Here is a 13,203-nt window from a genome sequence, read left to right as displayed (position 1 = left end):
CAGCATTACCATCCTCACCATCATAGTTACACGATAATTAACTCTTGCTGTGTGCAGTTTAGAAATGTTACCTGATTTAATTCTTAGGGTTATCTATGAGTTAAGTACCACTTATTATATCTTTTTAGAAATGGGAAAATAGTACTTGTCATACTATATTGTAATTCTCTTTTTTCTTTTTTAACTGCTCTGGCTCCCCCAGTCAAAGGTAAGCTCTGTGAGTCTATCCCAGTTCCTAGCTCATAGAAGGTGCCAGTCTACGTGAGTGAAATGAATACTGACTGAAAGCTTTCCTTCTTCTGCAGCTCAAGAGGCCAGATCCATGCATGTAGGAGATAGCAATGTGAAGGGAATGATGGGTCCTGGTGAGTGGCTCTTCTCTGACTTCTCTTTTCTTCTAGCAATTCCCCCCTTTCCCTTCTTCTACCTTCCCTGCTTCTACTCCCTAAGTCTCAAACCAGGCATGAAAGAACCCAAGCGAGGTAAAGCACTATGGTTACTAAGATTCCAAGACGTGTGCTGGACTAGGTTGGTGACTCGGTTAAACCCAAAGAGAGAGAAGGGGCAGAGAAGTTTAAGACAAAACCAGTATTCTTGGTTCCTTCAGGCTCATTTTAGTTACCAATGAATTTACACTTGCTGAGAACTCACAGGTGTAGGTAGCATGACATAAGTGTTCTGTGGACCACACACCTTATAGTTTATGTAATTTAAAAGTTGTTTATTTAAGAGATAATTCACCAGAATTTTATAAATTATTTCATCTTCCCTCCCTCCCTTCCTCCTGCCTTTGGGAAACTTACCATCATTAGGGCCAAGAAGGACAAATTCCAAAATAAGACGTTGTGTTTGGCAACCTTCTTCTTCCTCTTTCTGTATTTTCTTCCCTGGTGTGCTCGCCTGAAAGGCAGCAGGTATGAGGAGTCAATACATACTACTATAACTTAGTTACATTATTTTATAAATTTATTTTTTTAAAGTCCTTATTCAGTAGAGACTGTGTACAAAGAGTGAGAGCATAGACCACAAACAGAGAAAGGTGATGCTTTGCAATTGTGGAGGCTTTTAATCCTTAATTGATATATTTAATCCTCAAGGGATAGTTGTACCCAAGCAGAGGCATAATATTTAAGAGTTCATAACAAATATAATCTTTAAACAATCAGAACTTGATGGCAGACGTTATTTTTCAGGAATGAACCCAACAACTCCAGAAGCAGAAGAAAACCTTAAGTCTTGCCTCTCGGCTGATATCCAACACAAGGGCCATCTTCCACCTGGTGTGTGGAGGCAGCCAAAGGATAGTAAAGAATGGGGTGAAGAATATGTCACGAAAGACCACCCAGATAAACTCAAGGAAGCTGGCCAGGGCAGACACAGCTCCTTGGAAAACATTTTATGTGAAACCTCTTTAGCTGGTAAGTCCCAAGGGGCTATGCAGGCTGAAAATGAAAAGAAAAGGAAACCTAAGGACTGGAATCCTTGCAATTTAGATGCAGTGGACCTATGAGACCACCCAGCCTCTGGTTTCTTTTTTTTTTTTTTTTTTAATTAATTAATTATTTATTTTATTTATTTTTATTTATTTTTTTGGCTGTGTTGGGTCTTCGTTTCTGTGCGAGGGCTTTCTCTAGTTGCGGCGAGCGGGGGCCACTCTTCATCGCGGTGCGCAGGCCACTCACTGTCGCGGCCTCTCTTGTTGCGGAGCACAGGCTCCAGACGCGCAGGCTCAGTAGTTGTGGCTCACGGGCCCAGTTGCTCCACGGCATGTGGGATCTTCCCAGACCAGGGCTCGAACCCGTGTCCCCTGCATTGGCAGGCAGACTCTCAACCACTGCGCCACCAGGGAAGCCCTCTGGTTTCCTTTTGAGATGAACAAACTAAAGTCTTTAGAGGTGAAGGGACTCACCTGAGGTCACATGGCCAACTGGGACCACCACCTTGATTCTGGGTATCCATGACATTTAGTAATGTAGTGCTTTGTAAAAATGGCGTAAGGTTAGTGGAGAAGAGGGCAGAATTTTGTGATCTATTTATTCAGTGATAGGGGATGTTCAATATACGAATCTTGTATCAGGAGTCCACCACCAAAACACCAAACACTGCAATAAGGTCTGTTCTCCCTTCCTCCTTTTTTCCCTCTTTCCTTTCCTTCAAATCGTAAGTCATCACTGAGCACTTACTATTGATATATGTCAGACAACGGCATATCCCTCTGTTTTGTGGGAGGTAATTTTTAAATTTTTTTTATTATAAAATACATGAAAAATTAAATAATGCTAAAAGGTTTATTATGAAGACCAATAACAACCACTTTAAATTCTTTTGACAGTTTTTTCTGGTGCTTGCTTCCATGTTTTTTTTTTTTTTTTTTTTTTTTTATAGCTACTTTATTTATTTATTTATTTATTTTTGGCTGTGTTGGGTCTTCAGTTCGTGCGAGGGCTTTCTCTGGTTACGGCAAGTGCGGGCCACTCTTCATCGCGGTACGGGGACCGCTCTTCATCGCGGTGCGCGGGCCTTTCACTATCGCGGCCCCTCCCGTTGCGGGGCACAGGCTCCAGACGCGCAGGCTCAGCAGCTGTGGCTCACGGGCCTAGCCGCTCCGCGGCATGTGGGATCTTCCCAGACCAGGGCTCGAACCCGCGTCCCCTGCATTAGCAGGCAGACTCTCAACCACTGCGCCACCAGGGAAGCCCTGCTTCCATGTTTTAAAAAGAGTTCATGCTTCTATTTTTCTATCAGTACTTTATTGATGGTTAATTTACACAGAGTAAAATTCACAAAGCTTAAGCTTAAGTTCACTGTCTCCCTTGTGATCACTACCCAGGTCATGATATACAGACCTGTATAATATAATAAATATATTAATATTTCTAATAATAGAAATATTACCACCAGAAAGTTCTCGCATGCACCTTTCCAGGCAATATCCACCCACAGAACCACTACTCTGATTTTTGTCACCATAAATTAGTTGTGTCTGTTTTTGACTCCATATAAATGGAATATTACAATATATAGTCTTTCGTGTCTGGCCTCTTTCTCTCAACATAATGTGTTGTATGTAATTCATTCAGTAGTTTATTCCTTTTTATTAATCATATTGAATAAATTTACCATAATTTTTCTATTCTCCTGATACTGGACATATGGATTGTTTCCAGTTTAGGGCTATTATAAAGAAAGCTGCCATGAATATTCCTGTACAGGTTTTTTGTTTTTTTGTTTTTAGTGTATGCCCTCATTTCTCTTGGGTGTATACATAGGAGTGGAATCTCTAGATTATAGAATAGGATTACGTTTAAGTTTAAAAGGAATTGTCAAGCAGTTTACCAAAGTGGTTGGAACATTTTATACTCTTACCAGCAATGAATGAAAGTTCCAGTTGCTTCACATCCTTCTCAATATTTAGTATGACCAGCCTTTAAATTTGAACCATTCTTGTAGGTGTGTCCGTGTATCATACTGTAGTTTTTTTTTTTTTAATTTATTTTTGGCTGCACTGAGTCTTAATTGCTGCACACAGGCTTTCTCTGGTTGCGGCAAGCGGGGGCTACTCTTCGTTGCGGTGTGTGGGCTTCTCATTGCGGTGGCTTCTCTTGTTGCCAAGCATGGGCTCTAGGTGCGCAGGCTTCAGTAGTTGAAGAATGCGGGCTCAGCAGTTGTGGCTCGTGGGCTCTAGAGCGCAGGCTCAGTAGTTGTGGCACATGGGGCTTAGTTGCTCCGTGGCATGTGGGATCTTCCCGGACCAGGGCTTGAACCCGTGTCCCCTGCATTGGCAGGTGGATTCTTAACCACTGCGCCACCAGGGAAGTCCCCATATTGTAGTTTTAACTTGCACTTACCTGAGGACTAATGATGTTGAGCATCTTTTCATATGCTTATTGGCTATTTGTATAATTTCTTTTATGAAGTACTTATTTAAGTCCTTTATCCAACTTTTAAATTGGGTTATCTTTTTATCCTCTATTAGTAGGCTTTCTTAATATATTTTGAATATGAGTTCTCTGTCAGATAGACATGTTGAGACCATTCTCTGGCTTACCTTTTCACTTTCTCAATAGTCTTTCGATAACAGATGTTTTTAATTTTAATGACGTTCAATTTATCAATATTAAACTTTTAAAATAGCTTGTGACTTATGCGTCCTTCCAAGAAATTTTTTGCCTATTCTAAGGTTATAAAGATATTCTAGTATGTTTTCTTATAAACTCTTTATAGTTTTAGCTTTCACATTTAGGTCTATGACTTATCTTGAATAAATTTTGATGTGTGGTGAGAGTGTAGGTTCATTTTTTTCCCATATGGCTATTCAGCTGCTTCAGCTCCATTTATTGAAAATACCTTCCTTTCCACATTGAACTGAATAGGGAAAGTCAAGTGATCATATACGGGTGGGTCTAATTCTAGACTCTATATTGTTTTTATTCCGATTAGTAGAGAATTGACATCTTGACAGTATGGATGTTCCAGTTGAGGAACATGGTATGTATCTCCTTTTATATAGGTCTTCTTTAATTTTTCTTAGCAATGTAACAGAAAATCTATCATTTACATTTTTTTAAAAAAGCATTTGCCCTGGAGACCTCTGTCATCCTACTCCATGCTGGCTCATTGCACTGCTGCCCTCCTGGGACTTCTCAGTCTTCCTGGGAATTTCCTTCAAATTTCTCCTATGTTAGATCCCTATTTGGGGTTTTGTGGAGTTTTTTGCATATCCTTCTTGGTTTCTTGGTTTACTCCTTGTTTTTTTTTTTTTAATTTTTTTTATAGACTTTTACTTTTTTTAAAAAAGTATTTATTTATTTATTTATGGCTGTGTTGGGTCTTCGTTTCTGTGCGACGGCTTTCTCTAGTTGCGGCAAGCAGGGGCCACTCTTCATCGCGGTGTGCAGGCCTCTCACTATCACTGCCCCTCTTGTTGCGGAGCACAGGCTACAGACGCGCAGGCTCAGTAATTGTGGCTCACAGGCCCAGTTGCTCCGCGGCATGTGGGATCTTCCCAGTCCAGGGCTCGAACCCGTGTCCCCTGCATTGGCAGGCAGACTCTCAACCACTGCGCCACCAGGGAAGCCCTACTCCTTGTTTTGATGGAACACAAAGTCTGGTAGCGTCCACGTAATTCATTGATAGTTTATTTAGCTGAATATAAAATCATTTTCCATCACCATTTTGAAGCAATTGTTCCATTGTCTTCTAATTTCTAATGTTGCTAATGAAAAGTCGAATACCATTCTGATCCCCAGTCCTTTGCACATTACCTGATTTTTCTCTCTGGTAACTTTTAGGATCTTCTCTTTATCTTTGGTGTGCTAAAGTTTCACAGTGATGTGGTACACCTTACAATGATATGAGTCTTTTTCATTAATTATACTGAGTGCAATGGGCCCTTTCTTCTGGAAATACATGTCCTGGTTTTTGGTTTTTTTTTTTTCTATTCTTAATTTGATAATATCTTCTCATTCATTTTCTTTCTTTCCTCTGAAACTTCTACTAATTTGATGTTGGATCTCCTGGATTGATTTTCTCTGTTACCATCTTTTTCAGTATGTCTCTTTCTTGGGGTGGGAGGAGAGTGGAGGTGGGTGGGCAGATTTCCTTGACTGTATCTTCTACTCTTTTATCTTTTTTAAAAAATGCCAAAAAGTTTCTTCTTTTTTTGGAATGTTCTTTTTTAAAAAATAGGGTCCTGTCATTATTAAATGGCTAGAACTTTTCTGGTAACTCTTTGAGGATATTAACCATAAGATTTTTTTTAAAGTTTTCGTTTGTTTCCTGCATTGTCTCTGTTTATTCACGGTTCCTCCTTTTTTTTTTTTTAAAGCACACATTTATTTATTTATTTATTATTTATTCTTAGTTGCATTGGGTCTTTGTTGCTGCACATGGGCTTTCTCTAGTTGTGGTGAGTGGGGGCTACTCTTCTTTGCGGTGCGCAGGCTTCCCATTGTGGTGGTTTCTCTTGTTGTGGAGCACCGGCTCTAGGTGCGAGGGCTGCAGTAGTTGTGGCACATGGGCTCAGTAGTTGTGGCTCAAGGGCTCTAGAGCGCAGGCTCAGTAGTTGCAGTGCATGGGTTTAGTTGCTCCATGGCATGTGGGATCTTCCCGGACCAGGGATTGGACACATGTCCCCTGCACTGGCAGGCAGATTCTTAACCACTGCACCACCAGGGAAGTCCCTTTAAAAAATTTTTGTTGTTGTTGTTTATTTGGCTGTTCCAGCTCTTAGTTGCAGCACACGGGATCTTTGTTGTGGCTGGCGAGATCTTTTAGTTGTGGCATGCGTGATCTTTAGTTGTGGCACGTGGGCTCTTAGTTGTGGCATGCGGGATCTAGTTCCCTGACCAGGGATCGAACCCGGGCCCCCGGAATTGGGAGCACGGAGTCTTAACCGTTGGACCACCAGGGAAGTCCCCCTCCTCCTTTTAAAAATATGTGTATATACTTTTTCCTTCTCTTTCTTTTATGATGTAAGATTGATTAAATGTCTGAAGATTCTTAGCTAATTATTTATATCCAAGAAAAAGGCCCTAAATTTAAAAAAACCTGAAAATTCTGTGTTGGTTAAGCTTATCAATAAGTGGGCTTCATTATCTGCTAAACAGGTGGCAAATTACCTTTTTGATAGGTGACCTCTTTATGTCAGTGTTTGTAGATCTTTTTCACTTGGGCAGTTCAGTTTCTCCAGTGGAAGGTCCTCCCCTCTCCTGCCTGGACAGTGTAAGTCTGGCTGCTGGCATTCTGGGACCTGCAGCGGAAGAGGCTGAGAGGAGTCTGACTGTTCCGTATGCAAGCCTTCTCTGAGTCCCTTTGTTTTCATTTAAGCATCTCAACTCTGCCCTCTACTATGTCTGATGTTAGCTCAGACACCAGAGACTCAGGCTTCTCTAGTTTAATTTTTCTCCTTTCCCATCTGGTGGAAATGAGGAACCATCTGGCATGGGGATGGGGAGCTGGAGGTTCAATTGCCCTTTATGTAGACTATTTCTCCTGTTTACAGCATTGTCCCTTATTTGTACGTTCAGTGGTGCCTTGGTGCCTACAATCCTTGAGCCTTTCTGCTTCTCAGCCGATTTCCCACCCTCAGATGAAAACACCAAAGTAAAGGGTTTTGTGCCCTTTACTCTGCTGAATTAATAAACATGCATCCATTCTGTTTTACATCTTCCAAAAACTTGTTGGTTTCTCTTTATATTGCTTTCAATATCTCTTTATTGCTTTCTAACATTTAATGGGGTTTCAGGGAAGAGTGGTTAACTAAAATTCCCTCCTTGGTTTGTTTTTAAAGCTAAAAGACAGACTGTGGCTTTGGAACTGCTTGAATCAGAAAGAAAATATGTCATTAACATCTCTCTGATCCTGAAGATCAAGGCAACATTCCAGGGGTCAGATGGAAAGAGGAATTCCAAAGAGAGAAGGTATCCATGTATTCATTGCCTTTGCTTTTCAGATTGATTAAAATTTAAGGTAAGTTGTTTATTGTTTCCACTTTGGGAATTCTGGGACCTGTAAAGAGTTCCAGAAATAGTCTTTGAAAAGAGAATATCAGTGACAGCAGGTAACCCTTGGCAAGTCTCAAATTTAGATTCTGAGCAGATAAGAAAATGAGTGTAGTCTCTGGGGTTTTCGGTGTCCCTGGCCTGTCTGTTAAGAACCTAAAAGAGGAAAAAATGCTACAGTGAGGGAGGCATTCCTGTCTGTTGCCATCTGCATGTTCCACTGGGATCCTGGAAGACCCCCTGGAATCACTTCTCATGAAAGTACAGGGAATGGATGCAATGGAGGTCTGAAGTGGCCATTAGATAAATGATACAGGGCTGATATAGCTATGAACTTGGACCCTTTTCATTATTTGTTCATGTGATCCTGGATGATGTGTGAGTCGTGTGTGTGTGCACCTGTGTTGTGGTGCAGTGCTTCCAGAGGGCCTGTGATGTGTTACAACAGCTTGCTAGCCCCAAGGGTACAACGCTCCTCCATCTCAGATTTGCTCTGCTTGCCTCTCTGTTGAGAGAAAGCAGGAAAGAGAAACTATGATTTGGTGGGAAAAGACTAATGTCATAAAGATGTAATAATCCAGATCAACTGAGGAAAAGGCCAATCCAAATAAATGAAAAGTCTGGATGATAGACTACTGGAGACAAATACAGCATCGTGACTTTAAGCATTCTGTCGGGTAATATACACTGGTGGCTCATAAACCATGGGAAGCCCTGACTATGTTTTCCTGATTCTTATCACCCCCCCACCCCCAATCTTACTTGGCTTTGCAGCTGCCAGCAGTACACCCAGTCACCAAAACGCAATGCTCCCCCTATCTGGGTGATTGAGGTAAGAAAATATTCCCTGACAAATCCACCAGTGGCTTAACTACTTTCAAGAATTGTTTCACTGGGACTTCCCTGGCGGTCTAGTGGTTAAGACTCCATGCTTCCAATGCAGGGGGCGCGGATTTGATCCCTAGTTGGGGAACTAAGATCTCGCATGCCGCACGGTGTGGCCAAAATATAAAAAACAAATAAATAAAAAGGAATAAATTTCTAAAAAAAAAAGGAATATTCATTGTTAAAAAAAAAGAATTATGAAGCAAACAAAACAGAAAGCAGCAAGGAGCAGAAAGGGTAATGTGACACTTAAAGCTATGAACAAGAGAGGCTCTGGATTGGGTTTTACTTTCTCTCAGAGGCCACCTAGATTCTTGCCGGTCCTTCCTTTCCCTTCTGGCCACTTGATTCCCCCTCCTTCACCCCAGTCGAGCTTGTCCTACCCTCCCAGATTGCCCCTTCAGCCCTCCGAGACGTCTCTCCGGCCTCTAGCTACCTCGCTATTGCCAAAGACTTGCTCAGTTTACATTAAAACCAATCTAAAACCCAGTATACCTTTCGATGGGCTTTGCCTCCACATCTAAGATTCTAAGCCAGCAGTATCTCTTTCTAGTCTCTGAAAATGTGGGGATGGAGCAAGGAGAGAGAAAGAGAGGATTGTTTGCTCTGGAATACAGTAACCAGGCCCCATGCTTGGCACTTCATTTATATTAACTTCATGAAATCTTCACAAGAACCCTGTGAATCCTACCTCATAGATGAAGAAACTCAGGTCCAGAGAGGTTTAAAGCCACAAAACCAATAGGTGCCAGAACTCAAGCCTAGGCCTGTCTGACCCTGTGTCTTCTGCTCTTTCAACATCACACTGCTTCCCTATGGACCATGTGATTGCAAAGATACCACCTTGACTAACAGCAATATGCCAAGTGCCTCAGACAGAAGCCGACTTTGTCTCTTCCTATTTCACAACTTATGCTTCTCTCTTAACCGCCCATAAGTTCTTACTTCAGATCTCAGCTGACTTGTCAGGTAGGGATATGTTCTTAGCTCACGGAAGCTCTTTTCTACTTGCCCTCACTTCTACTTCTCATGACCCATTACTGAGGAAGATGTGGGCCTTTCCCCAAAATCCTGAGATTAAAAAAAATTAAAACTATCATGCCATCCTCAATGAAAGTAAGACAATGGCTATTTCTCATATCCATGATAATGCTATTCATGTTAGTTATCTGCTAAGCTAACCCTCTTTTTTGTTTTCATAGCCCGAGAAGAGAAAAGCTTCAGCTCAGTATTCTTAGTGCTAATCTCTGGTTCTGAGGTTTGCAATGTTGCCCTTCTCCTACCTGGGGTTAGATCTTCATCCTCCTCCTTTACTATGTGTCTTTTTTTTTTAAGCTTTCTGAAGCCTCCAGGTGTACTTTATTTAAATAGACCAGCTGAATGAAATACAAAACAGAATGAGATTATTCCTCCTCCCTACTGGCATTTTTCCTCCCATGCAAAGATGAAAATTAATTTATTAACATTTACTATTTTTCCCATCACAAACTGCAAGCCTTCTGCATCTTCTACCCTCTCTGAAAAGTCACCTGGGGTTGAAAACAACACCCGCCACAACTACATACCTGACACTCAAACCTGAGGTTGCCACGTCTTCTCAAGCCTATAAAATAAAACTTCAGGTTTTCCGCAGAAAAACATGAAGCACTCAGGAGTCTCCTCAGGCTGTTTCAAGCCAGCCCTGCCCCTGGCTGGAAGGGCCTGACGCTGCAGGGGCAAAGGCTGCCAGCTGAAGCCTGAGGGGAACGTGCAGGCTGTTGTCCATTTGTAGGAGGATCACAGAAGTTGGAGTTCTTGGCTTTTTCCGGTATGATTCACGCACACAGAGCCACAACCTCAGGCTCAAACAGTCCTGTCTGAACCCCTATCAGGAGGGACAAAGTCAGCTCCACAGGATTGCCAGTTAGCCTTAAAAGCTAAACTCCAGGGCCACATCTACCAAGAACTCAGCGAGCTGTATGCTTCGGATCACCACCAGGTGGCACATATTTTCATTATCGATGCCTCACCTTGCCGCCGAAGCTCAGGAGCTGTCTTGACTTAAGAGCTAAGTTATTAATTTGAAACTATAACTGGATTTTCATTGATTGCTTGTAGTTTATTTTTCTCGTTGCTTGAGTACTGTATTGCGGGAGTCGAAATTACTTTGAAGGCTTTAGAAAGAATAAACTACTCATGTTGCCATAATCTCACCCCCGGTAAGGAATAGAAAATAATTTGAGCACGTAATACTTCTGTCTTAATGAAAAACTTGCTTCTGGGAGTCAGGTCTGGCTCCAGGCAAAATAGTGAAATAGATTAAGTGTGTCTATGCTTCTTGCTTCTTTCTCCCTCTACTCTCCACTTCCTGGCTTACCTCGTCCACACCCTTCCCTGATTTCAAATATTAACCTTATTAAATTAAAACAAATTTTTTAAAGCCTGTTTTCCATATTTGGTACAGAACCCACTGTAAACTATTGCTCTTCATGTAACTTACATGCTTCCATGATGCTTGATGGGAGCCTTAGCCTTTTCTGACCCTCATCCTGAAACCTTACTCTGTTAGCCCAGTGGACAGTCCAGGAGACATCTGGACTCCAACCAAGTTACCAGCTGTCAACTCTGCAAGTACACTGGTCACAGTGTAGCAGAAGGCAGCTTTCTAGAAAGGAAAGAAACAGAAAGGACAGGACAGGACAGGAAAGGAAGGAAGGAGAGAAAAAGAAAAGAGATAACCCAAGACATATTATATAACCTACAGTGACAACCCATCACAAAGTCCTATCTCACCACGGTGCCCTAGCACCTCTCAGTGTCACACCAGGAATATTACCCAAAGTCACTGTCAGCCTCTGGGTGGGGAGAAACCTTTCACATCTAGATCTTTTGCTGGTGCAGTGTTTCACTCTTTCAGTTTGATCAGTTGTGCTTTCCTCCATCAGCTTTATGGTCTTCTCCCAGTCAAGACTGTCTCCCAGCCACTCCTCCAAATTCCCTTTGGTCTGGGCAGAGATTACTTAGATCTTCTGAGCCCACTGCACCAGCCTAGCACAGGCCTCTCCTCCCACGCTTATGGGTCAGCTGGCTCTGCATGTGTGGAGGCTCATGGCACAGGGGGTGGTCAGATGGGAGTGGAAGGAATCCTTGTATCTTTTCACAGGAGGCTGGGTATCCCATTCCGGCATTTGTGTGTCCTCTCTGAGCTAAGACCACGGGGGAGTCTTCTTTGCCTGGAGATGGGTTGAAAACACCTCCTTTCAAACTGGCGTCCTTCCTTCTGTTCTCAACAAAGGTCTGCTTGTTTGCGGTTGGCAAAGCACCCCAACTGTCCACTAATTTACTCTCAGTAGACCCTGGGGAAATATCCAAATAAGTTTGGTTCTCAGCAACAAGCAGGCCATCACTTTCATCTTTGTTAAACTTGTGGTCTTGGCCGCTGTTCCCTTTTGGGACAGACTGCATTCTGCCTATGGAATGTGTATCTCTGCTTTCACGTTACTATGGCTAGCCCTTGAATTCTTTGCTGCGCGAAGCCAAGGACCCTTACTCGGCAGCCTGTCCCGGGGACCCGCCCGAGACCTGGGACATGACCATTCTCTTGCGCCCCATTTTCCTGCAACCTCTTTACAAAGGATGTTAATAAATCTACTTCTTACCTAAAAGAAAAAACAAACAAAAAACCCAACCAACCAAGCAACAAACAAACCCCCCCAAAAACCTTGTGGTCTTAAAAGCACAGGGTAACCTATTTTCAATTTCCCTAAGTTACCAAGCTGGAGCCGAAATCCTTGCTGTAGCCCAGTAAGACTTCACTCTTTCTGTTTCTTCCTTCCTCACTCCTACAGGCCTCTGCTCACCTCCCTTCTCCATCCAATCCCCCTTCTTCTTCCTCCTATGATTCTCTTTCTGTCTCTCCTCTCCACCCCATCCTCCTCTGACTTCTCTCTTCTTTCCTTCATTTCCTCTGAAAAAAATGAGGCACACTGAGATGGCTGGGGGGATGTGAGAGCAGGAAGGGGGCTCAGCAAAACTCCTGGGAGTAGCAGGGCAGGCCTAGTTTGTAGCCTCCCCCCGGCAAGACTCCATCCTTGCCCAGATTCTTCTTAGAAACTGAAGGAAAGGGGAAAAGGAACACTTCTATGCCCTCATCCCCTGAGCTTTCAGTTGCCAGCTTTAAACAAAATTCCTCCTTACCTAAGTACAGTCTCCTACCCAGTAGCTAAGAATGACCCAGTGCCACCTTAGTGTCCTCATCTGCAACATTAATTAGAATAGACAATTTGCACATCAAGTGGGAATAACTTTAAAACGTTGAAAAAGATTTCCCTTAAAATTTCCACTGTCACATAAATAAGAGTGTACCAGTTAAGCTTTAAAAAGGCCATTCGAGCGATGTGCTCTTTACTAGTTCAATACATTCGTATAGGAGCCATCAGTAAAGGGGTCTTTCTATAGTCTGAGGATATCTGCTGTGAGGTTGACGATGACAGACTTTTTTTTGAATACTAAAGGCAGACCTGTGACTCAACATATTTTGAATGGCTGGGAAAATGGGACCTGCTCCATATATTTTAGTAGAGCCTTTTCTTCTCTACACCTGGTTTGTGTGTCTATTCTGTTCCAAGCCTCTTCCCTGGCTCTTTACGGTACCTTGTCCAGCAGCACCTGGATTTGCTTCATGCTCTGCAGGAAAGGGTCTTGAAGTGGCCACGCCAAGGGGTCCTTGGAGATTTATTCCTTAAGTTAACAAATGATGAGGTAAGTTTTTTTCTTAATCCTTTATGAACTTGAATTATGTGCGTCTGTGTCTCCCTTGTCTGTTTCTCTTAATAGA

At 42.5% G+C, this 13,203-nt stretch overlaps 1 protein-coding gene across 1 annotated transcript in view; it reads left to right on the top strand.

Moving 5' to 3' along the window:
- The window catches only part of ARHGEF33 (Rho guanine nucleotide exchange factor 33), a 73,970-nt gene that overhangs the window by 39,870 nt on the left and 20,897 nt on the right, over positions 1 to 13,203 (top strand). The window contains exons 8-11 of the mRNA XM_057557790.1: positions 306 to 365; positions 1,194 to 1,418; positions 7,292 to 7,421; positions 12,995 to 13,127. Of these exons, the coding sequence (XP_057413773.1) occupies positions 306 to 365; positions 1,194 to 1,418; positions 7,292 to 7,421; positions 12,995 to 13,127 (548 nt within the window). The remainder of the gene's footprint in view (positions 1 to 305; positions 366 to 1,193; positions 1,419 to 7,291; positions 7,422 to 12,994; positions 13,128 to 13,203) is intronic.

This window comes from Balaenoptera acutorostrata, chromosome 12, assembly GCF_949987535.1.
Source record: "Balaenoptera acutorostrata chromosome 12, mBalAcu1.1, whole genome shotgun sequence".
Classification (NCBI taxonomy): domain Eukaryota; kingdom Metazoa; phylum Chordata; class Mammalia; order Artiodactyla; family Balaenopteridae; genus Balaenoptera; species Balaenoptera acutorostrata.
Note: the sequence above shows the minus strand (reverse complement) of the source record. Positions and strands in the feature narration are given on the sequence as shown.